The sequence below is a fragment of the Lottia gigantea genome, assembly GCF_000327385.1.
Source record: "Lottia gigantea unplaced genomic scaffold LOTGIsca_7, whole genome shotgun sequence".
Taxonomy (NCBI): domain Eukaryota; kingdom Metazoa; phylum Mollusca; class Gastropoda; family Lottiidae; genus Lottia; species Lottia gigantea.
Window position 1 is genome coordinate 229594 of NW_008710370.1, and position 24457 is coordinate 254050.

Here is a 24457-nt window from a genome sequence, read left to right on the forward strand (position 1 = left end):
GCATGTATGTTAGAACGTGCCCCCATTTAATGAAAAAAATGAAATGAATGGAATTTTACGTCCTACTCCCCATTTAATGAAGACATTAACAAATTATTTTCGGCCTGTTAAATGCCCCATATACAACAACATCTTAAAAATATTGAATTTAACAAATAAGCCAAATGATATAACAGCAACAATTTATTAAAGGTATTTACAGTATAATAATTGATATCATGATAACCAATCTTTCATATAAACACAAGTAGTGGGTGAAATAGCACCACCATCATGGCACTGATCAAATACCTGCAATAAAAAGTATGCTAATGACAAATCAGAAAGGTATCTACAAAAATTTGTATGTATCAGAGACACCAACATGTAACTTTTAAAAAAACCAGGATGAAATTCTGAGGCTCTCAACCTATACTAGGATCTTGATTTGCAAGCAACCTTCAAGATACCATCAAGATCAAATGAAAACCCTATTTATATTGCGCTAAAGGAAATGTTGACATTGAATGGACAGGGTCATAGCAACGTATAACCACAGTCAATCTAATTAAAATTTGATTACAATTTTGTTTCATTATCATTATTTTTGTCTGTTTCATTTGTAATCTAACAAGATTTATTCCAAGATCATGTTCTGGCGACATTCCAAGCTATTTAGAGCAGACAAACACGCACTTCTTTTTACATGTGAGTATCAACAGTTACATAATCTCATTGGTCAGATTGCTCTACTTTGGGTTTTGCTATCCCTCAATTCATAGTCGATATTGTCAATGGTATAAATCTTTTTAGATTACAATGGAGACCAATGAAAAATAATAACGAAACAAAATTGTAATCAAATTTCAATTTGATTAGTCCACATTCATAGAGTTGGCAAATTAACTAAATCATAATTTTGGTATATCGCAGAAAGTGTTTACTTACTGGACATGAACCACAAGGCATCCTCATTAAACCAGTTGTTTCTAATACAGGTTTTACTGATCTATATAATTTTCTCTGTTCATCAGTTTGGTTACCAGCTAGGACTGCTCTTTCTACCTTACCATCATAGATTAATGTATCTAATATTGTCTCTATATCTTCTACTGCTAACTGAACCTAATACAGAGGATGATAAATCTTTAATAATTGATAAAACTGCAGGAAGTAACAGAATTTTTGTGACTTATGAAACTGCCGATGAATTTACCTTTTTTTAAAGAGACAGATGCGCCATTTTTTGGACCAATCATACATTAGTCTCAGAAACCGGTTTATTAGCTAAGCCAATCAGTAATAGTGTTTACAGCTCATCATCAAAATGTGAGTCTTCAAATCCATGCGTGTCCAGAATTATCCGCATTTGAAAGTTAAAAAGAAACATTGTCTTTTCTTAAGACACTGCCATATATAGAAAAGATATCTTTAGAAATAGGAAAAGAAATTCCTAGATTGAAGTATTTTTGAAGGAATTATTCGATGTTCCTACTGCTTCTTAAGACTATTTACATATATTTAAGACTCGAGACCCCAAAAATGGTGCATCTGTCCATTTAAGCTAAAAAATAAAACTTTTACATGCCAGTCTTTTGTCTTTCTGCATGAATTAAATTGTCATCCAAGCATCTTCATGCTATACTATTACAACTCTACTGCCATGTTTCAGCCATAGCAAACCTTCAAAAATCTTATTTTGTAACTTACTTAAGTTATTCTTGTATAGGATACAAAGTCGCTACGTCTGTTTCAAATTGGGCACCAATGTTCCTTGTTCTTACATTTTCCAAATGAGTGCCAAATTGGTGATATCGATTTGTGGCTTTTGATGATATACGTTCACTGTCATTCCCTTTTCTTGAAAACATCTGTAGAGCTGTAAGTTCTGGTTTGAAATTGGTTTAGAAAATCTTTTTCCGAAATACCTTCATACACATATTGAAGAGTAACCTAAAGGGCTCAATCTCTATTTCATGTGTTTTGTAAAGATTCTTCACATTTTTTTTATGTGTATCCTGAGCTCTAAAAATTGAAGTTTTGCTATGGCCAAAAGTGATATTATGAAGATGCCAAACCTACCTAATGGAAACAGTTGTGAGTACCTTGAGACCAGCTTGCTGATCCAACAGATCACAGGTCTCCAAAATTAAAAATAGACTATTCAAATAATGAACTTACTTTACTGATACCAAGTTGAGATATGAACTTCCAGATTTCTTGAGATGAAGCATAAGATCCATTTTTCTGAGCCACAGGGTCGGTTTTACCTTCACTAGCAGTAATAGCCTGAAATATCCAATGAAATTGATCATTTTACTTATACTTCCGAAAGGCAATCTGCACACAATAAGATATCTGGCCTACTTGTGTTGACTGGTAAACTCTTTGATTTTGTTTTCATAAGGCATGATAACAATATCATTTTATTGACAGTGTTTCCACTAAGAGCAAGAGCAAAAGCCATGTGTTTCCATATCATCAATTAATTGTTGATTCTAAATGTCTGTAATGAGTAGCTCCAAACTAGATTTTTCCAAGATTTTCGAAATAGTTATAGTTCTTTTAGCTATAGAAATCACTTTTCAGATTTAAAATCTGGTAAAACAGTTCCAAAGTTCAAACTATCATAACTTTTCAATATTATGAGGTCAAAGGTGATATCTGCCTGTTAATACCCCCTTGGTAATGACCAGAGTAGATTTTCTAGTTATATTCTAATTTAAATGTAGAGGGATGACTGATTTTAGTTCTGAAACTTGCTGATACGAAGGGGTTTCAGAGGTTTCAGAAAATATTCTTACCCTCTGTTGTAAATATTTTAGACATTGTTGATTTAAAACCTCTACAAATTCTGATTCAAAATCCTGATCACTATACCAAGCTCCTCCTGTAACTGATCTATCTGGCTCTAAATTATATAACATGTATACCTTCTTTTTAGATGCCTGGAAAAACAATTTCATGGTTATAAAAGTATATCAATATTTATGGGGTAGGCTAATAGTAAGTCCAGTAGGGACATAGTAACTTGCTATTTAATATCATGCCCTATCATGTGGGCCTGCCATCACTCTTTCCCATCTACTCATTCAAATTTTGCTTGTGCTCACTCTGTTGACCATTTCTCACTGCCTTGTGAAATAGTATTTGAAGGGGCATTCTGCTTTTTTGTAAAACATTTTCATTATCAAAAACACATAAATTATACCTGAAAATACTTCAAAAGTACGCTATTTATATCTATGTATCTACTTGATCAAAAAGAATTTGTTTTAAAAGGTTTAATTAAAAACTGATTGTTAATTAAGCAGTTTGACCTAGTTTCAGTGCTTGGCTTTATCATGGCTCGTTATATTTAGTTGAAATCTTTAGAAAACATAGGAGACATATTTCTCTACAATTAGTTTTTTAACAGCTTGCAAATAGCATAAAGGTTACGAAACCTTTTACGTAAAGTTTTGGCGTTCAAAAAACAATGGCTGGATTTTTTTTTTAGTTAAAACTTTCAGATACGCTATTGGATATATTTCTATAGATTTTGGTTTACAGTTTTCACAAATTCAAGCAAAAATGTTATTCGACCTACAAAAAAAGCGGAATGACCCTTTAACACAATATTTCAAATTTTCCATATACTGCAATTACATGTTCATTCCACAGTCTGGTTATATTTTCATAGCACACTCAGCTATTTTAATAATTATTAAACTAATTCCCTTTAAAATGAAAATTTTAAAGAAATTCATATACCTTCATCCTTTTTAATAGTTCATTTGGAAACTAGGCAAAGTAGAGAAAAAGTTTATAACATTAATTTTACTTTAGTGTTAGTTAAACAAATATGGCATTTTAATACATACATAAGAATACCTAATAAAAGATAACAAATATTATAACATTTATTGCCAGTTAAGAATAAACTCTGATATACTTACAGCTACAGATTTAACAGCTTTTATCAGTTTCTTACTCTCTAAATTCTTTAATATTTTATTCAGCTGGGTCATTAATAAGTTAGACTTGTATCTGATATCTCTTATCCATATACCTTGATAATAATAAAATAAATTATATACAGCCTTTCACCATGCCATGATACATTTTGCCTGGACATTAAAAGATTATGCCATGATAAATTTTTCTCAACTCGGTGTCCACGTGTTAGAGATGCAGGTCAAGGCTATGTGGAAAAAGCACCAAACCATGTCCTTCAGGATAATAAACAGCGGGTCAGTGTGCTACAGATGTTTTAAATCCTTCAACAGTTAAAATCCAAAAAGAGCAAACTAATGCAGCTGTCGTGACAAAAATGTCTTTACTGTACGACATTTCAATTCTTCACAAGCCCAATCAGTGGGATGTAAAACTCCATTTGTTATTTGAAATAGCTACCTTTATTTTCAGCTTCTTTAATGATCTGATAAACTAATTTCTCCTGATTGTCTGCCCCTTTCATTTGACTGTAAAGAAAATAACAATTCAAACACAGAAACATTTGGCACTTGAAACTTCTTGTGCCTCTCCAATAACTACACATATAGATTTTGTAGTTTTCCAGTCCAGATGCTAAGTGTGTTCACAGGTGTATTGTAAAAGATATACTTAATAAAAAGCACAAATATAAGCTTACAGACTCATAAGTCATAGATCATGTTAAAATTTCTATTATCAGATTTTCTTCTTATACCCATGTCATTTCCATTGCCCATAAATTAAAAATCATTGTACAAACCTATTAGATGATTGTCCATCTTTTAATTTGTAAATCAATTTTGTTCCACTCTTGAATATTTCTAATTTACCCTGAAATATATGTCATTTTCTAAACTTTTTGAATTGTATCGACGCACATTGCCATTTTAAACAAATTTGGCTGATTAGTTCGGTCGATCATGAATTGATCTGGTTGTATCTCATGATTTTGACTATCTTTTCAGAACACCTAATGGTATTTCTCTTTGGGGGAGTTCACTCCTATACAACTTTAACTAACGTACCGTACCAATTTAGTTATTCTGTAGACAGATTTATATTATCTATGTGCTCTGTTTTAGTTCAATTGACACTTACTGTTGAGAGAAGGCGATTTATAGCTGTTACTCTCTGTTTAACATCAAACTGTGGCATATCTTGCTTAATTATATCTTCATTAATTCCACCAGGTTTTTCATGGCAAAGATTTAAGATTCTGAAAGTATTTCAAAACATAATTACATTATAAAATTTAAGGCCCTATAAAATAAATCCTTTCAAAGATTTCTTTTAAAATATTCACTGAACAAAAATCTGATAAATGAACGAAATTGTTCATTTTAATGCAATTAAGTGTGTTCAATCTTTACACTTTCAACTGACTTAATAGAATGCACAATGCACAGTTTAAAAAAATGCACAAAAAAACAATAAAAAAAACCCACAAAAACACAAAAGTCAAAGAAACGAGAATGCTGACAGTAATGACATTGACACTTTCTCACTCTTCACTAAATTTTGACTTAGTTGTTGATATTTCTTTTATTTTCATCACCCACCTTGTTTCCAAATCAACACCTTCTATAGGCTCTTGTTTGATTTCAACGGCAGTATCAACTTCCATCTTTTGGTTCTTTAAGCTTAATTGATCTACTCCTACTTTTAACTTTGTAAATCTGAAACTGCCTTACTGAATAATTCAGCTCGTCGAACTACAACAATCCAATAATCTAAATCACTCCTTGTTCACGTTGACCATTAACCGGATATTTACGTCTGCTTTTTTGAGCCCCGAAGTAAATGTTTTACTAAGTTTGATTGGCCACAAAATTTGGAAATAACATTAAAACATTAAGAAACAAAACAAAACTAATCCTAAATTGATTTTATAAGATTGAAATTGCCCCTCGAAGTTGATGTTAATTGTATGATATTTGTTTGGTAAATTTCAAATTATGAAACTTTCATTTTTTTTCATCAGTGCGGGATCAATCATGACGATTATGGCGGAAGCCCAGGTACATTTTGTCAATATATTCATCAAATAAACGATTAATAGCTTCTTTAACATAAATATGTCTCTGTATAAATATTTCTTGACATCCAATCTTTGATATTTTTACAGGTTGAGCTCAATGAAGGTTGTAGATTGCCTGTATTATTGAAAAATGGGGATGGTTGGCGTAAGTATAATATATCGATTTTAGCGCCACCTTTCGGCAAATATTATCCATTGTTCAGAATCAAAATGCAGATTATTTCAAATATTCATAACTAGAAGAATGGTATTATATCAAAACCGTGTTTTAAGTATATACAAAGACTATATCTAAGTGAGAAAAGTGTTGAAATTTGGTGTCACGTCACTTTATAAGAAGTAGAAGCTAAATTATGATTGAAATAAGACTTCAATTACCTCCCTTGACGCACTAAAGGGGAATAATTTTAAATTTGATTTTCCTTCCTTGTTGACAAAATTAAGTTATTTATCCTAGATTTTTCTTTTTTTCTACAGATTGGGCTGAAATACTTGGTAAAAAAGATATTAATGGAAAACCACTCTATTATGTCCACTATGAAGACTGTAAGTATTAGAAGATGTAATATGCCTATCTCAAGCACACATACAGTCGAGTAACCTAATTTCGTGGAAACCTATTATTCGTGGATTTCCGGAAAGGATTAATAATTTACATGAGCGACCATGCGCGACCTCCGCATTAGTTTGTTTTAATAAACATGGGTTTTCTCTACAATATCAGCTAGTAGAATGAATCCAGTAGTTTCAAGCAAGGTAAAATGTATTAATGTATACTTTGACAAATACAAAATTTCACTTATTACCAAACGTCACCATTTTTTATCAGCCGAATTTCCTTATAATCCCTAGCCGTGATCAACTAGCCGATTCCGTGTCAGCAGAAAATTTCTATGGAACACAAAGTGGACCGTATTCTTATGTTGTTTCAGTGACTTTTATCAATAAATCACGCTACGTATCTTATTTTGTCAGTCACTATTTTTTTTTTAAATCGTGGTTCTTTGAAGGAATTGTCACTAGTTATAATGAATTGATATTAAAGATAAATACTAAGAGAAGTTAATTATACCACCGGGTATCCATACGTGTTTTTCTAGACTTATTTATAGTTCAAACATTGTACACGAAAATAGGTGACACATTCTGACGCCGTTGCCGAGTTGGTTGCTCATGAAATATGGGTCAAAGTGAAGGATTCATAAAGAAAATCGAAATAAACCAATTTTAATTATTTTGTAGAATATCTGAGGAAACATCTAAGACATAAAAATTTTTTTTTGTTTTTTTTGATTTTGACGAAATTTGGTGTTGAATCCTTATATCCACGAAAATAGGTTACACCACTGTACATTTAGATATATATTTTAAATAAAAAGATACTTATTCTTGGTTGAGTAAAATATTAGGGCTATTTAAGAGTTAATTATTGTTGTTTGTATTTCAGTTAATAAGCGATTGGATGAATGGGTACCTGAAGAACGAATGGATGTGGCGAAATGTGAACTACCCAAGAAAGATAACAAAACACCTAAAAAAGACCCTCTTAATAAGATGTCAAATGGATCTCGATCAGCTTCACCTGATAGAGAATATCTGGTTAGTATTTCTAATGAGGTATGTAGATCTGTTTGTTCAGAAGGACCAGTCATTGTTCCTTGAACTTGATTAATTGTTCATATGAAAATTTTAGGGTGCTTCAAGTGACCAATCATATTCAGTTTGTCAGTTAAGGCTTTGCCAGTTTAAGGCCTGATCTTGGAATCGTGAATGTTATTTTTTATCAAGAAAAAAAGTATACAGTAATCTAATGCATATATTAACTTTATATGGTCTCCATTTCCTAAAACTGAAAGTGAAAGTAGATCTGTTGTTGTTAAGTGTATTCATGTGATCATTTCAGGAGAGTGGCTCATCCAGTGCAATTAATGATTTTAAAAACAGTCCAGTATCATATGTTGATGAAAGCAGCTTAGATGAAATACCAAGAGCATCTGTCACTGTAAGTTTCTAATTTGCTTTCTATTCAACTCCCTTTCTTTTTTTCCATATCAATAATTCTACATACTTTCACTTGCCCTTAGTTTTAGCATATTGGATTTCTCTCATCCTACAAGAATGTGTATTATAATGGAAACACTTACGGCTTCTGTATTAAGTTTGTTTCCATGTAAATTTTGTTTATTTTTTATAGATACCTCTTCAAAATGGCTCCTTATCATTTGGTGGAATGCATAAGAAAACACAAAATTTTAAAAAGCGTAAACTTGAAGAAGACGTAAGTGTTAAAATCAGATTTTTTCTCACTGCCTTATTCAGCTTGATATTGAGTCAACCTCCCCTTTAAATATACCATATCCATACCAACAGTTTTGTGTTTGCTTTTAGTTTCAGTCTGATAGTCAAGAGAACGTACCTAAAACACCTCGTCAAACAGGCAGTATGGTGGCACATCATGATGATATTGTCACCAGAATGAAAAATATAGAATTAATAGAATTGGGTAAATGGAGAATTAAACCCTGGTATTTTTCACCCTATCCTCAGGTGAGTAGAATACACATTATAAACACACTTTAAAATCATCAAGTATCATCCAATATTACAGGTGTTCAACTGTATACTGTGATTTTGTGTATGAAAAGTTATACGCATAGCGAAAAATTAAACTTGAATATGCTTTTAATTTCATTCTGCATTTCATATGCACAAGTTTAGTACCGGTAACTATTTTTCAATACATTGTTTTGATTGTTGATGATTGACATAAACTCTTAAAGAAGAATATGGATTTGTTTGCAGTTTTATTGTAGTGATAAGCCTAATGGTTAATTTTATCTTAATTATAGGAATTAACATCAGCACCATTAGTTTTTATTTGTGAATATTGTTTGAAATATTTAAAGAGTAGCAAATGTTTACAAAGACATTTGGTAAGTATAAATACATAAGAATCAATGTCATTTCCAGTAGCTATTTCACATAATCAGTAGATTTTCAGCAGTTGTTGCTTACCCATCATGAGATAGTGCCCAAATCAATGGCCATAGAATTATCATTTTATAGTTAATTTAAACTTAATACTTAATTACCAAACAAACCAGTCATCAACACTCTATATCTGACTGTCTATCTTCTCTATTTTAGGCCAAATGTCAGTTATGTCATCCACCAGGGAATGAAATCTACAGAAAAAGTAATATATCATTCTTTGAAATAGATGGCAGGAAAAATAAGGTATGCTTACTTAACAATATTTTCAGAAAAAAGTGCTAATGATTAACTTGTGAATGGATGAATAGTACAGATTATTAAGACTTTTGATTTGTTTCAGGGACATTATCATTTCAATTGTCATAAAATATAATCCTGTAAGCAAAATGAAATGCATTACTGAATATACATGTGGGTTCATAACAACCTCTATATGTAGCAGTGTTTTAGTGTGCATTTTATATAAAAATTTATTTTATTTTTTTTTCAGGTGTATGCTCAACATTTGTGTTTATTAGCTAAATTATTTCTGGACCACAAAACATTATATTATGATACAGATCCATTCTTATTTTATGTTATGTGTCAATCAGATAGTAGGGGTTATCATATGGTCGGCTTCTTTTCTAAGGTGAGATTTCTTGTTTAAAACTGGCTTTACTAACTAATGGAAGTCAACTATTAATGTATGATGTAAATCATCCTTTTGGTCCAGAAGAAAATTATCTTGCGTTTGATACAATTTTATTATCAAAACTTTCCAAAGAGATTAATGTTGAACACAGTAATCATGAGAGGTATCGAACACAGCAGACCATGCATCAGTTTCAGATTGTCAAGTATCGAAGTGGGAAGACGCGATAGTTACAATTTTTTACTTGATTAAATTTGTTCTGAATTATATAGGTCAGTTGTCTGAAGATCGCATAGCATGAAACTCTGAGTAACAAGATGTTTTTTTAGGTTCAGTTTTCATATTTCTATATCGCTCTACAATTGTTGTATTGAGCACTATTTTAACAGTGAAAATATTTTATTACTGTAAATATCTCCTGATATATTTATTGCAGGAAAAAGAGTCAACAGAAGATTACAATGTAGCCTGTATATTAACATTACCACCCTATCAAAAGATGGGTTATGGTAAATTACTTATAGAATTTAGTGAGTTTACATCTGTCAATTCTATTTGTATTGCCTTGTTCAAATATTTTCAATTGAATTTATATGAAAATCACGTTGAACGTTTACAACACTGCTGCTGTTCTCCTATACATATAATTACATGGTATATAACTGATGATGCAGCTGTTACCAAGTGAAGTTATATGTTTTAAGTTATATTACTTGGATTTTAGAATTTATAACGTTTAAATTCCTTTACACTCAATGTTCAAAGGGTTAATGAAGGTGTCATTATGCATATATATAACTATGTGCCGTTCAGTATATGAATGCAACTGAAATGCGAATTAAATTTTACGCCTTACTCTTCTGCATGTTAAATAATACAATTGAAGGGATTGGTAATCAGCTAGTAAATGTGATATCAAAAGACAAATGTCATTTGGAAATTGCATTTTCCATTATATTGGTATTGCCTTTAATTGTGTTTTGATGTGGTTGTGTTTACATTATTTCAGGTTATCAACTGTCTAGAGTAGAAGGTAAAACAGGTTCACCAGAAAAACCTCTATCTGATTTAGGATTATTATCTTATCGTAGTTATTGGTCTCAAACTATTCTAGAAATTTTATTGAAAATGAAACCTAATGAATCAGGGGAAAGACCATGTATAACCATCAAGTAAGTCAGTTTCATTAGTTATAAAGATACTACAGATTTATTACATTGCTCACAAAGTCATTTGGCAAGATTGATTCAAAATGAAAGCTGAAACAAAATTACTGTTAGATCATTGGTTCTTTACATGACTGCAATTGGTGGGTTACTTTGAACAAATGGTGGTTGTGGGTTCTAACTTTCGATGATGTATGGAGTCAACCCAGATATAAATGAGTACGAATGATCTAAGAAAGATCAATACCAAAAGGTTTAGCTGAGGATCAGCTGATGGAAAACATGAATGTAAAACCATGAGCTTTGTTTTGGGAAACTTATATTTATCAAGCTCCCATTTGTTATTTAATGGACTGTATTGTGTTCCCTTCCTTTGAAGTTATAAGAATAAATTCTTTTGTTTCAGTGAAATCTCAGAAATAACAAGTATTAAAAAAGAAGATGTGATATCAACTTTACAACATTTAAACCTTATCAACTATTATAAAGGACAATATATTATAACCATTTCTTGTGAACAAATAGACACTCATAATCGTGCCATGGAGAGACGCATAATACGTATCGATCCTAAATGTTTACATTGGCAGCCTAAAGACTGGAGTAAACGAGGAAAATGGTGACAAGCGTAAACTTTAGGAGAAAACAATAATGTGAATATTAGTTATGTGGGTATTTGTCTGACTAGTAACTAAAAAGAAGGGGGGAGGGGCAGGCACAGTTGATAGTCGGCAAATCCCTGGTACCTAATTTATAATTAGTGTAATGAACTATAGTATAATAAATTACAGTATGTATCAGATTAAAAACCTGTGTTCAAATATCGTTCAAAGACTACTTCAATATTAAATATCTTTAAATCAAAATTCTTCTTTATTTTATACATCCGGGCTGGCTGTCTCTATCATAATTTGTATAGTGTTACCAGACAGACATATTTTGGATTATAGTGGCCACTAAAGCCAAAAGTCCTATTTAGAAATGCTCTAAATATAACTAGAAAAACCAAAAGTTTTTTGAAAACAACCACTTTATCAACAATTTACATTACATTTTCTGTATTCAGTTGAAAATATTTCTGAAAATGGCATCACAATAGTTTGAAGAGTTTGTAGTTACCAGAGGAAGGGTCTACATAAGTGTTTTTGTCTAGTACCTTTCAAAATTTGAATTTTAAATTAAACCTTTTGTACATTGATCACAAACTTCAAAATCTTTCTGAAACTCTGGAAGCCACTGTTCTCATCTGACCATAAACTTTAGATGGAGGACTTCCTGAAATGCAATACATGAAACCCATAAAAAGATAGCATACTAGGCCAGGTTACATGCACTATTGACTATTGTCTGAGAAAATTAAAAAGTTTTCGATATTGTTTAAGAGAATTGGAATATCCGCCTAAAAAAATAGTACTGATAGTCTTAGAGTGATAAAAATATGCTCTTTTGTAAGTTTACTTTGAAAAGAAACTCATTTTCCCCCCTAGAAATTTCAACCCCAAAAAGCCTCTGTAAAAGCAAATTTTGAAGACATAATGTGTGGTTATGTTTATATTTTTATCAAAGCAAAGATATTTTAAGACTAACAATACTATTTTGAGGCTGCTTTTCAAATTCTCATATAATAGAAAAAAATTCAAAAAACCTTATACTTTGCTCAGACAATAGTAGCTGAAGCATTTGACAGAACTGCAACCATCTTTTTCTAACTATGCCTCCTAAGTGCCTGTACAGTCAAACTAGTATGAATTTACAAGAATCATAAATTTCCTGAATTTAAATCATCCTTTAGATTTAAAAACTGCATCCTCATCTTCACAATGGCCAACTATTTGGCCAACAAGCTTTGTCTTTTTTGCAGTAGGATGTAAAATTCTATTCATTTTGATTCATTTTTACCTGATTGCAATAGTAACCTTTCTTGTATCACAGAAGTATGTAAATGCAGTGATTTGAATGGATTGTACGTTAGCGAATACATTCAATGAGAGCTCTCGACAGAAAGTCAATAAACAAAAAGCCATAATGTTGACAATCTTTATGTTGAGGGCTCTGATTGGCTGTATTCCCTGGCATACAATCCAGCAAATCGCTGCATTCCACAGCAAAGAATGATGACTATTCTAGTCCAGGTAAAAGAAGAAGTAATAGCTTGACATTGTGAAGATCTACATCTTATAACAGCATCAGTGCTATTAAAATATATTTACACTGTTGAAATAGTGCTCAATACATCAATTGAAATATCAAAAGTGCAATCTTCAAAGAGTTTTACAACTGTTATCTGATGAACGTACAGAATGAAACTAAATAACAACATGTTTCAGGTTCTGTTTTAATAGTTTAAATTAACAGCATTAAGAAACATGATCTATTCTTACAAATCAAAAAATCAACTTACCTAAGATCAAGTTACATATAGCTGTTCTAGCCATGTTGATATTTTGAAATGATCCTAATATATGAACTTTACTGAAAATTAAACAACACAAATCAGTATATTCTATTTAAATCATAATATTTGCCTTATCATTTCAATATTTTTAAGTTACTTTCCTTTCTTTATACTTTACTTGTATAATAAATGTACTAAAATTGACATTCAATTTGTTTACAATTAAATAGAAACAAAATTGAATTCTGTCTACAATTTCTAAAATCAAAAGTTAATCCTAAACTGTTTAGTCCAGGCATCTCTGAAAAAAGGGGCCCAACTCAAAAAAAATTGCAACAGAAAGTCTGTCAACTGTTTAATGATGTAACCATGTACAATTTCTTATTTGAACGTTATATAGGTTGCTGGGAGAAGATAGAATTGATATCTTTCAGCCAAAAAGAAAATTTATGGCTACATCCTTAGTAACTTACCTAGCAGCTAAAATAATTCTAGTTTTGGTAACATTTTCTATTGTGAATCTAGTTTTACCATTATGTCCTGCTATTCTACCAATAGCTCTAGATAAATGATTTCCTTTTAATGGTTTGACTGAAAATATACAAATTTCAGATTTAAAACAGAACTACCTTCAAATAGACCCTAAAGAAGAAATAGAACTTTTTATTTATTTCGTTCACAAGCTTATTTTCACTCTGTAATTAGGGTTATCCGAAAACTGAACATTTTTTTGATATATTCTTTGACACCAAAGCGGAACAATTCTCATTTTTGAAACCAAGGTACGATTTTCTCCCAGAAATGGTGAACCTGTCCCTATATAGAATTCTGCATGGCAGGTAAAGCAAAAAAAAAATCGAAAGTGCTTACCATCTGTCACATCAAATGTTTCTAAATATAACTCATCTAATCTCACTAGAGCTAGGGAATCCTGAAATATTTAAAATTTAGTTTTATATTGTGTCAAATGGATATAGTCATTTCTATAAGACTAAAATCTGCAGAAGAAGCACCAACAAGGCACATCTGACTGCTGGTATGAGTATCGAAATTTCATTGAGAGTACATGTACTAATGTGCTAATTAACTGACAAAGAATTATCTAAAATTAAGTCTTTCTTACCAAAGTAGAATACTTGGGTCAAGAATTCATAGCTTCAACTTTATTGCAATTGTTCTATGCATACAGAAGTATTCAAGTTATACAGTTATATATATGATATGGTATTTGTCAGGGTAGAATTTTATCATACTGTAACTTTTTACAAACAAAGGTCCAACACTGATCAAATCCTCCAACATTATTTACTCACCTCAACTTCAAAACCATAAACAAATGCCTGAACAAAATCTGCTGCTTTCTGTAGAGCCCTAATATCTGTTGTTGCTTTACATGTCTGCAAGAGAATATGAATTTATTAGCACATCTCTTAGATGTGGGTTCAAATTCAGGAGATACCCACCAAGTTAAAGGGACAGGTTTCAAATTCACACTTCCAGCCTTTCTGATTTACCTGAATACAAAAATCCTGTTTTTGCGATTGGTCTAACAGATTTGCATCCTTAAGAGCTTTATTTTAAAAACATTTTGCATCACTTTGATGGCCTATATACCAATCACATTAAAGCATCAAATAAAAGAACTGACCTTAATTTCAACATTTCTGGTTTTTAAATTAAATCGTATTTGTAAATGAAGATGTTCTACTATCGGTGTGAATATTTTCAACCAATTTTTCTTTAATGGTGTGTATCTATTACTTGGTATTGGGATTTTTCTTAATTCTGACTTGCCACTCTGAAATATAAAGAAACTCCAATACGATACTGGTAGTGGAATTTAGAATGAAGAAATTTGCTCTGAGAAATTAAGCTATTATATTTAAGTAATATACTGGTACTCTAAGTTAATTGGACTTTTCACTTTAAACTTTTGTGTGACTAAAACACTTCTTGATATCTATAGTGAGATCTAACTGCATCAAAAGTATGCCTTAAGATTCAGAGAATTGGAAGTGCTGTAAAGGAATACACTATTGTTATGGCAGTCTACTACATAAAACAGCAAATAGGTGTACTCTACCGTTACAATAGACAATCTATTTCAAGCTATACCGGAACACTAACAGGAAGGTAAGAAGTTCAGGTAATGACTTGTTAGATAGATAGCCATAGGTCTTTGTTAGATTTCGGGGAAGGGAGGGTTTGATTCTCTATTGTATAAAACAAAACGTTTGGGTAAACTGTCTGATAGAAAAATAAGTTAAATTTGATAAGGCATATGAAGATAAATTAACAAACCGATTTTTCAGCTGTCACGGCTGGGAAGTTTGGTCTCTTAATTTCAGGCTCTGAGGTGTCCATTTTCGTTTCTGACTTGTCTTGAAGCTTCCTTTTCCTACTTTTTGTTTTCGCTGTGACAAAACCAGACTCTTCTGCAAGTTCTGGTTCCATTTTAGTTGTTCCTTCGATATTTGTGGCTGCCATTTTCACGTGTTGTATTGCAAAGGAAGTTGACAAATTTTGTAAATATTAGCGTAAAATGAAATTATGGATTTTGATCATAAAAAAAGGTATCTCTATATGCATAAAAAGTATGATCACGGGCATTAAAAAGTAAAGGTGTCTTTTAGCTTTATAATAAATAACTGAAAACAGCTTTCGAATCAGATGTTATGCTTGTGAATTTGAGAAACTATTAGATAGTTTTTGATGAAAATTGATGTTTTATGCGACACCTGCTACAAGCGCATGCGTAAACGACAGCCAATTTCTTTTCCGCTCAATGGTTTCCCTTACGCTATTTTATGGTTAAGGTATTAAATTTTGAACAAAAATCAAACCTTTAAACAATTATTCTTTATAAGGAAGAGCTGGCGTGAATGAATTGACCATTGGCGTAACGGTTAAATTTTGTTAGTTGACCGATTTTATTGTGATTAGTCAGAGACGTTATATTTATCCGATCTTCAACAAGGCCTAAACACTGACAATTAAAAAAATTGGTACTAAGAATTTGATCTAGCTTTAGGACTAGCCTATATTTAAAATGGAGACCACACCAGATGGGAAAACCAAAATGCCAAAAGTGGCGAAAGTTAAGAATAAGATGCCTGCTCCTGTACAGATCACAGCTGAACAGTTGCTACGTGAAGCAAAAGAAAGAGAATTGGAATTGGTACCGCCACCACCAAAACAGAAAATATCAGATCCAGAAGAATTGGCAGCTTATCGTATGCGTAAACGAAAGGCGTTTGAAGACAATATTCGTAAGAATAGAAGTTGGATGACAAATTGGATAAAGTATGCACAATGGGAAGAAAGTCAAAAAGAATATCAAAGAGCAAGGTCCATCTGGGAAAGAGCTCTTGATGTTGATCACAGAAACATTACAGTATGGCTTAAATATGCTGAAATGGAAATGAGAGCCAGACAAATTAACCATGCCAGAAATATTTGGGATCGTGCTGTCACCATTTTACCCAGAGCCAATCAGTTTTGGTATAAGTACACATATATGGAGGAGATGTTAGAGAATATAGCTGGATGTAGACAGGTTTTTGAGCGATGGATGGAATGGGAACCAGAAGAACAAGCCTGGCATGCTTACATTAACATGGAACTGCGATATAAAGAATTAGACAGAGCTAGATCCATTTACGAGCGCTTTGTTATTGTACATCCAGAGGTCAAGAACTGGATAAAATATGCCAAATTTGAAGAAAAGAACTCATACATCAGTAGTTCAAGAAGAATTTATGAAAGAGCTGTTGAATTCTTTGGTGAAGATAACATGGATGAAAAGTTACTGATTGCCTTTGCTAGATTTGAAGAAGGTCAAAAAGAACATGACAGGGCAAGAGTTATTTATAAATATGCCTTGGATCATTTACCAAAAGATTTGTGTCAAGAAATTTATAAACAGTACACAATCCATGAAAAGAAATTTGGTAGCCGTGCTGCCATCGAAGATGTAATTGTCAGTAAAAGAAGATACCAATATGAAGAAGAAATTAAAACTAATCCAAATAACTATGATGCCTGGTTTGATTATTTACGACTGCTTGAAGCTGATGGAAACACTGACCAAATAGAAGAGACGTATGAACGTGCTATTGCTAATATACCACCTTCACAAGTGAAAAGACATTGGAGACGATACATATATTTGTGGATAAATTATGCCCTGTTTGAAGAACTAGAGGCAGAAAACATGGAGAAAACTCGCGAAGTGTACAAAGCCTGTCTAGATATCATACCTCATAAAGCATTCACATTTGCCAAACTTTGGCTCCTATTCGCTCAGTTTGAAATCAGACAAAAAAATTTAAATGTTGCTCGCAGAATTTTAGGCACTGCCATTGGCAAATGTCCTAAAAATAAATTATTTCGGGGCTACATTGAATTAGAATTGCAGTTGCGAGAGTTTGACAGATGTAGAATTCTTTATGAGAAGTACTTAGAATTTTTGCCTGAAAATTGTACTGTTTGGATCAAATATGCAGAATTAGAAACCATTCTTGGAGACAGTGAGAGAACGAGAGCTATCTATGAACTTGCTATAAATCAGACCAAATTAGACATGCCAGAGGTTTTATGGAAAGCTTACATTGACTTTGAAATAGATCAAGAGGAATTCGAAAAAACTAGAGATCTTTATCGAAGATTATTGGAAAGAACTCAACATGTGAAAGTGTGGTTAAGTTTTGCTCAGTTTGAAAAAGGGACAAATGAGGAACATGCTATTGACAATGCTAGGGATGTGTTTAAGCAGGCAAACAAAGCCTTAAAAACAACAGATGATAAGGAACAGAGGTTGATGTTATTAGAATCATGGCAAGCATTTGAAATTGAAACTGGTGATGAGTCTGCTATTGAAGCTATTAATAAGATGATGCCTCAAAAGGTGAAGAAAAGGCGAAAAATTCAAACTGAAGATGGTACTGAAGCTGGTTGGGAAGAATATTATGATTATATTTTCCCTGATGAAGAATCTGCTAAACCTAATCTCAAATTATTGGCTCTTGCTAAAAAATGGAAAGAAACCCAAGATTAAATATTCAAATCTTTTACATTTTGTACAGATTGTTATGTTTATAAACAAATTGAATGAATTTTACTTTTATATTAACCCAAAATTGAAATGGGTGTACATCTTTAGTCGTTATCCCTGTCTATCGGTCCATCCACTAAATTTGCTGCTCTCTGAACATAAATGGCATCAATCTTATCTTATACATGTATATATCTACACTACAGGCTTAAATTTGCCCTGTGTCTATTTTTTCAATGATAATGTCCTTTAATTTTGTTTTAAACTCCTGCACCACACTACACTGGTACACAAACTATCCCAAAAAACTTGGGTTAACCAATAAAGTCTGGAGTTGGAAATTGTAAAGGAGCAGGCGGTGCTCGTCTTCATTAGCCCACATGGTGCAGAAAAGTAGGGCTCAATACTGACATAGGTCAATTTTTCAACTTGGTTTCCCAATGTCGGTGATACATGTCAGGGGCTGACATGAAAACCGAGGCCCTGTGTAATACAGGCTGTGCACATTAAGGACCCTTCCACAGTTGGAAATTGAGAAAATGTAGGTTAATGCCACTTTCCTGACAAAATTTCCCTCGTTGTCCACTGCATGGAATTGCTCATCTTCGGTTGCCCAATCAGGTGCAGAAAAGTAGGACATAAAACTCCATTCATTTCATTTTCAAAATTTGTTTTCAATTTGATATAGCCTACATTTTATGATGTTTTGGTTCACTGCTTCTGGGTTGATATGTTTGACTAGTGTAATGTGTTGTATGCAAGCCCTTATGAATGAATGATACTAGGCATAATTTCCTTATATACTGCATTCATATTTAACACAACAAAAAATATGGTTTTGTCATATTTTATACATTTTTTCCCCAAAATATGTATTTAAATGTCCAATGGATTTCATTTTTCAAAAATTTTCTGGGGGGAAGAATTCTCTCAGCAACACCTTGGGAGTCTGCCCATTTAAGTACATGCCGCCTCTATTTTCAGGACAAATTTTCCATTAATTTTTATTTTTCAGGAACTAGAGCTATGTCAATTCTAGTTACTTGTCGAAGGTTGGCTTTAACAGTCAGAAGAGTATCGTTGAAAACACAATTACCAATAAAAATATCTAAACTCTATCCATCTATTCAATATGCGATTCATCTGAAGAACTATTCACAGTCAAGGAAATCTGCGACAGAAACGCCTGAAATGGTTTTGAGAGCATCACCTATGTGGATGGAACAATTAAATAAATCAGAAATAGATTTTCAAATTCTGCCTGATTTGTGTGAAAGTATTTTAAAACAAGACCAAGAAGTATTGACAGTTAATGTAGGAAAATTATGGCAATCTATTTGTGCCAGATATATTCATAATGAAAAAAAGGTGGATCAAGCAATCAAAATGTTCAGTTACCTACAAACACTTAATCCTAATGATATACAACCTGCAGTGTATGCAATATTGATGGGATCCTTTCGTGGAACAGGTAAACAATATGAACAAGTTATCCTAAATATTTGGGAGAAATTAAAAGACTTTTCAGACATATTTCCGTCAATACTTCTTCCATATATAACACAAGGATTGTGTGAAACTACCAGATGGAAAGAGGCATTAGATATTATTGAGATGGAAAAAGAACAAACCAACTTTGCCAGTATAAATATGTGGAAACCAATTTTAATTAAGGCAGTTAAAGAAGGAGATGCAGAAATAGCTAGTTTTCTATTGAATGGTATAACTATTTCTATCAATTTGGGATTGAGATTTCAAATAACTGGTTTGGTTCAGGAACTGTTTCAATTAGTAACAGATGAGCAAGTTGAGTTCAACATGAAAGATTTTTGTGACATATTGGAGATTATGAGACATCAACCTGACCAATCTATAGCAAAAGATATAATGCAATATTTCAAGTAAGTAGACCTTCCAGGGTAACCCCTCAACAAATATATTAAAATATAATTGTGCAAATAGACATTCTTTACATATATCTCTACCATTTGAAGTAATAAAAATGCTATATTACTTATATATACACACTGCTTTATGGAACAACAATCACTGGTTAAAGCTTTCTTAATAATAAGCATTAATGTATATAAAATTTGCCCACCACTTTTTATCATTATGTGCCTGAGGACGACAGGGGGAAATACGTCGAAACATTGCATAAAACTTAAACCAGTGATTGTTGTTCCATAAAGCTGTGTGTAAATATCGTACTCACAATTGCTAAATGTTATTTAAAGACGCTATATTACTTACATGGGCTCCCAAAAGGGACAAACCTGCTGCCAAGCTGACAAACCTAGCTGCAAGTTGATATCATTTGCTGAAAGTAAAACATTTTACTAATTTTTCATTAATAGTTATTGCATCAACAAATCCCATTCCTGAGAACTAGGTTGAAAAAATCCTGTCACAGGATGATATCAGGTGTTGCAAAAAAGTTAAAGTTCCTAGTAGAAAGCTATAGTGCATTTTTCCAGTTCCCTTTTACAATCTAATATTCACAAAGTAATATTGAACACATAAAAAATCATTTGGTTTCTATTTATAGTGAAGAAATGTGGCAATGTCGATCAACTTTTTTAAGAAAAAGGTACAGTTTATACTTTTTTTCGTTAAAACAAATTCATATTGATGATATTATTTAATTAAAGGGAACACTGATATCATTAATTTGCAACATTTCAATTTTTTATCAGACGTCTGTGGTTCCTGCAATTCTACTAAAACTAAGTGTTTGATGATGTCACTAATTGCGAAGGACCGTATTCGATAAAGAATATGTTGCGATTGGTGATCACCTAACACTTAGTTTTAGTGAAATTGCAGGAACCACAGACATCTGATTGAAAATTGGAATGGTGCAAATTGAAAATTGGAATGGTGCAAATTGATGCTATCAGTAAACCCGATACACATAAAAAATTTAGAAAACCACTTTACTATCCCTTTAAATGGAACATGGAATATAAGATTGCATTTCAATCCTGTAGCTTCGTATCACGAATACAGGTTTTGTCATGGTCTTATTAATGAGGAAGTATGACAAATGGGGGTGTAGTTTGGTAATGGTCCTGTAGTCATGTGAGACACTTTCATACTTCATGATCATCATGCGCCGTTGACAAAAACATGACCACATAGCAATACTTTTTGTTTTCAACCGATAACAATATATCTTTTTATTTATTCTATAGACAGTATTGTATTTCTTGTGGACACAAATTGCCTGCTGTAAGCATAACTGAAGCTGAAATGGAAGGACTAAATGATCAGATATTAAACAAACTTATACTAAAATCAGATGTGTATTTAAATACCAATCCAGATGAAGTTAAACGTTTTTTAAAAATGGTAGAAACAGAAGGTCCATTTGATGTTGTGCTTGATGGCTGCAATGTAGGAATTGGAAATTGTAGAGGAGGAACGGTATGTAATCTTTCTTAAGGAATAATAAAAATCTTTATTTAGTTCATTTAAACACAAATTTGTTTAGAATAAAGCTATATATTTTTGCTCATTCTAGCTGAAGGCAAACCAAAAACAGGGTTCAATTTAAGCGGTATGGCATCGCAATTGACCCCTTTTGCGATTGAATATTTCCTATGATTAGCCAAAATTAAACAAAAATCACGACAATCTGTCAATCAAATCAATTTGTATATTTAAAATTACTATTAGAACATTCTAAATTCCTACCTAATCTTTAAGAAATGGAAATCAAAATTGAACTTGATTAGCCTAAACTTAAATTCAGTGTTAATCAAATTTTCAATCTAAATTGAACCCTGCATCACTCATTTAATTTTTGACAGATTGAGATTAAATAAAATAACTAAAAGTAAACTAATTCTGGTTTTTCCCCATATACCTGTCATACATCAAATGGATTCTAAGGTTATCATGTAACTTTGATAACATTTGTATCATAAATGATGAGACCTGTTTTGGGTCTTTCCTTATTGTCATTGTCATACTGTCTCCATCTTTTGGGGGAGTTCTGTTGCAGTTATCAGTCATTTGAAGCATTTGAAACTTTACATAATCATTTGCTTGGTTAAGTCAAACAAATCTCAGTCAGCATGTTGATGTGTGTTGGCCTTGAATATGTGATCTTTCCTCATTATTCCAGCTGTAAATGAGTATGGATAATAGAGGAAAGATCAATGCCAAGATATTACGCTAAGGACCAGCTCTAAGGACCAGCTGGTCGAATGAATTCTCCTAGTATCCCAGTTAAAATACCTGTTTCTTTCTTTTGTTGTTTAATGGGTCAACAAATGCAAAAGACATCTATGTCATTTGTGTATTTACAAATCTTCACCTTATCGTTTTAATAGATACTGCTAGCTGTTGAATACTTCAAGAAAGAAAAAGCAAAGAAAATATTAGTAATTGGTAGAGATCATATGAAGAATTGGAAATTCATGAATAAAGTTAAAGAAAATGCCATTTTTTTCCCGGTGAATAATATGTAAGTGTTATTTTGACCAAGGTTGTTTGACATGAAATGAATGGAGTTTTGAATCTAATTGGGCTAATGATGATGGGCCGGGGCATGCAGGAAATTTGGTGACCTATACTAGGATTGAATCCTGGATCTTTAGGTTAGCGAGCAAGCCTCTAACTCACAGAGCCATGGCTTTTTCTCAATTTGTAACATATCTTCTGTTCTTGTACATGTGTCATATCTAAATAGCTCTGAAAAAATGTATGCATATCAGAGATACTGAATGCATCACTTGGCACCATTCCAATTTTCAAACAAACGTCTGTGGTTTCTGCAATTCCACAAAAACTAAGTGTTTGATGACATCACTAATCGCAAAATATGCTTCATGATAAAGACCATCAAACACTTAGTTTTAGTGGAATTTCTAGAACCACAGACGTCTGATTGAAAATTCAAATGGTGTAAATTGATGCTATCAGTGTCCCGGATACACATACAAAATTTAGAAAACCTCTTTCAAATACCTTTAATGTTAATGTGGTACAGGTAGTTTCCTTTTACATAACAGTCTTTGTACTTTTATACTTCAGATCAAAAGATGATCCATTTATTTTGTATGCAGCAAGCCGAAGTCCCAACACCTATTTTGTGTCTCATGATAACTATAGTAACCAAGTACATGGTGATATAGATAGAGAATATTACCCCATTTTTTGCAAGTGGTTATTTCATCGACAAATCAAACATTTTTTATTCTCAAACCAAACAATCAATGTATTGGTATGTAACCCAATTTGTTTACATTACTATAGACAACAAATGATTATATATTCACATTTCTCATCTTCACAATATCAAACTATTACAAACTGGGACTTATATCTTAACTACAAAGCAACCTTTTTTATTTCACAGAAGTTTGTTAATGCAGTGTAGTGGTTGGATTGTACATTTACGAATACAGCTAATCAGAATCTCCGAAAGAAAGTCTGTAAGCTGTATTTGCTGGCATACAATCCAATAAAATACTGTATTCCATGATACAAGAAAGGTGACTATTACAGTCAAAGTTGACAAAGTGCGTAATAGCTTGATATTGTGAAGATGTACAGATCTGTATATTTCAGCAGCAAGTTTATACATTGTTGTCCATAAAAGTTATGACTTTTCTTTAAAAGGACTTAATGCAAAAATCGATTTGATCAAATCACAAAGTCAAATGCTCCAATATACAAGCAATATTTAAGTCATTGTTGAAATAAACAATAAAATTTGCAATTTCTAACTAGGATTTTTTTTTAGCCCACATGGTGCAGAAAAGTAGGACATAAAACTCCATCTATTTCATTTATTTCATTTGATCATTGTTAAAATTTAATTTTTCAGCAATATTTTACACGATAGTTTTGGTAAATTGCTGCGTAATTATTTTAATGGCAAACATGAATTGTTAATCATAAACATTGTTAATCATAAACATAAACATTGTTAATCATAAACATTGTTTACTAATTGCTAACTATTGATCAACAATTTGGGAATCTCAATTGTACAACATTTTCTGCTGTGTTGGAAAATTTTTGTGAGCACTCACTCATTAATTTATATGTACTGTTTTAGTATCCACAAGAAACAGATGTAGTACCATCTTATAACAACCAAATGTACCATATACCATGTATGAATGATGACAAAATCTTCTGGTTATGTGCTAAAAAGAACTGGTGAAGAAAGCTGTGAACTATAACTTCCATTGGTGAGGTTTTGATCACA

At 32.1% G+C, this 24457-nt stretch overlaps 5 protein-coding genes across 5 annotated transcripts; 3 read left to right on the plus strand and 2 right to left on the minus strand.

The window, feature by feature from the left end:
• Positions 1-169: 169 nt before the first annotated feature.
• LOTGIDRAFT_183760 (hypothetical protein) lies at positions 170-5700 on the minus strand. The gene is made up of 9 exons (XM_009065371.1): positions 5514-5700; positions 5053-5170; positions 4715-4785; positions 4375-4442; positions 3918-4030; positions 2784-2927; positions 2161-2268; positions 928-1104; positions 170-291 (listed from the first exon to the last, which is right to left on the minus strand). The coding sequence occupies exons 1-9, from the start codon at positions 5576-5578 to the stop codon at positions 217-219; spliced, it is 939 nt and encodes a 312-aa protein (XP_009063619.1). The 5' UTR covers positions 5579-5700; the 3' UTR covers positions 170-216.
• A 1777-nt stretch (positions 5701-7477) lies between these two features.
• Positions 7478-11409, plus strand: LOTGIDRAFT_177514 (hypothetical protein; the record flags this gene model as incomplete). The annotated part of the gene is made up of 8 exons (XM_009065372.1): positions 7478-7591; positions 8387-8539; positions 8842-8925; positions 9140-9229; positions 9477-9617; positions 10057-10150; positions 10630-10792; positions 11193-11409. The coding sequence occupies 8 exons, from the start codon at positions 7478-7480 to the stop codon at positions 11407-11409; spliced, it is 1056 nt and encodes a 351-aa protein (XP_009063620.1).
• A 393-nt stretch (positions 11410-11802) lies between these two features.
• Positions 11803-15707, minus strand: LOTGIDRAFT_205824 (hypothetical protein). The gene is made up of 7 exons (XM_009065373.1): positions 15483-15707; positions 14830-14979; positions 14495-14578; positions 14052-14112; positions 13655-13772; positions 13188-13258; positions 11803-12061 (listed from the first exon to the last, which is right to left on the minus strand). Exons 1-7 carry the CDS (start codon positions 15666-15668, stop codon positions 11994-11996), a joined length of 738 nt encoding a protein of 245 aa, XP_009063621.1. The 5' UTR covers positions 15669-15707; the 3' UTR covers positions 11803-11993.
• A 261-nt stretch (positions 15708-15968) lies between these two features.
• On the plus strand, positions 15969-18293 carry LOTGIDRAFT_210722 (hypothetical protein). The gene has a single exon (XM_009065374.1). The coding sequence runs from the start codon at positions 16231-16233 to the stop codon at positions 18235-18237; it is 2007 nt and encodes a 668-aa protein (XP_009063622.1). The 5' UTR covers positions 15969-16230; the 3' UTR covers positions 18238-18293.
• A 956-nt stretch (positions 18294-19249) lies between these two features.
• On the plus strand, positions 19250-24412 carry LOTGIDRAFT_154869 (hypothetical protein; the record flags this gene model as incomplete). Its single annotated transcript, XM_009065375.1, has 5 exons — positions 19250-20135; positions 21429-21660; positions 22572-22705; positions 23275-23464; positions 24305-24412. Coding segments are annotated over 5 exons (1550 nt in total), but the record flags the coding sequence as incomplete, so codon positions are not given.
• Positions 24413-24457: the final 45 nt, after the last annotated feature.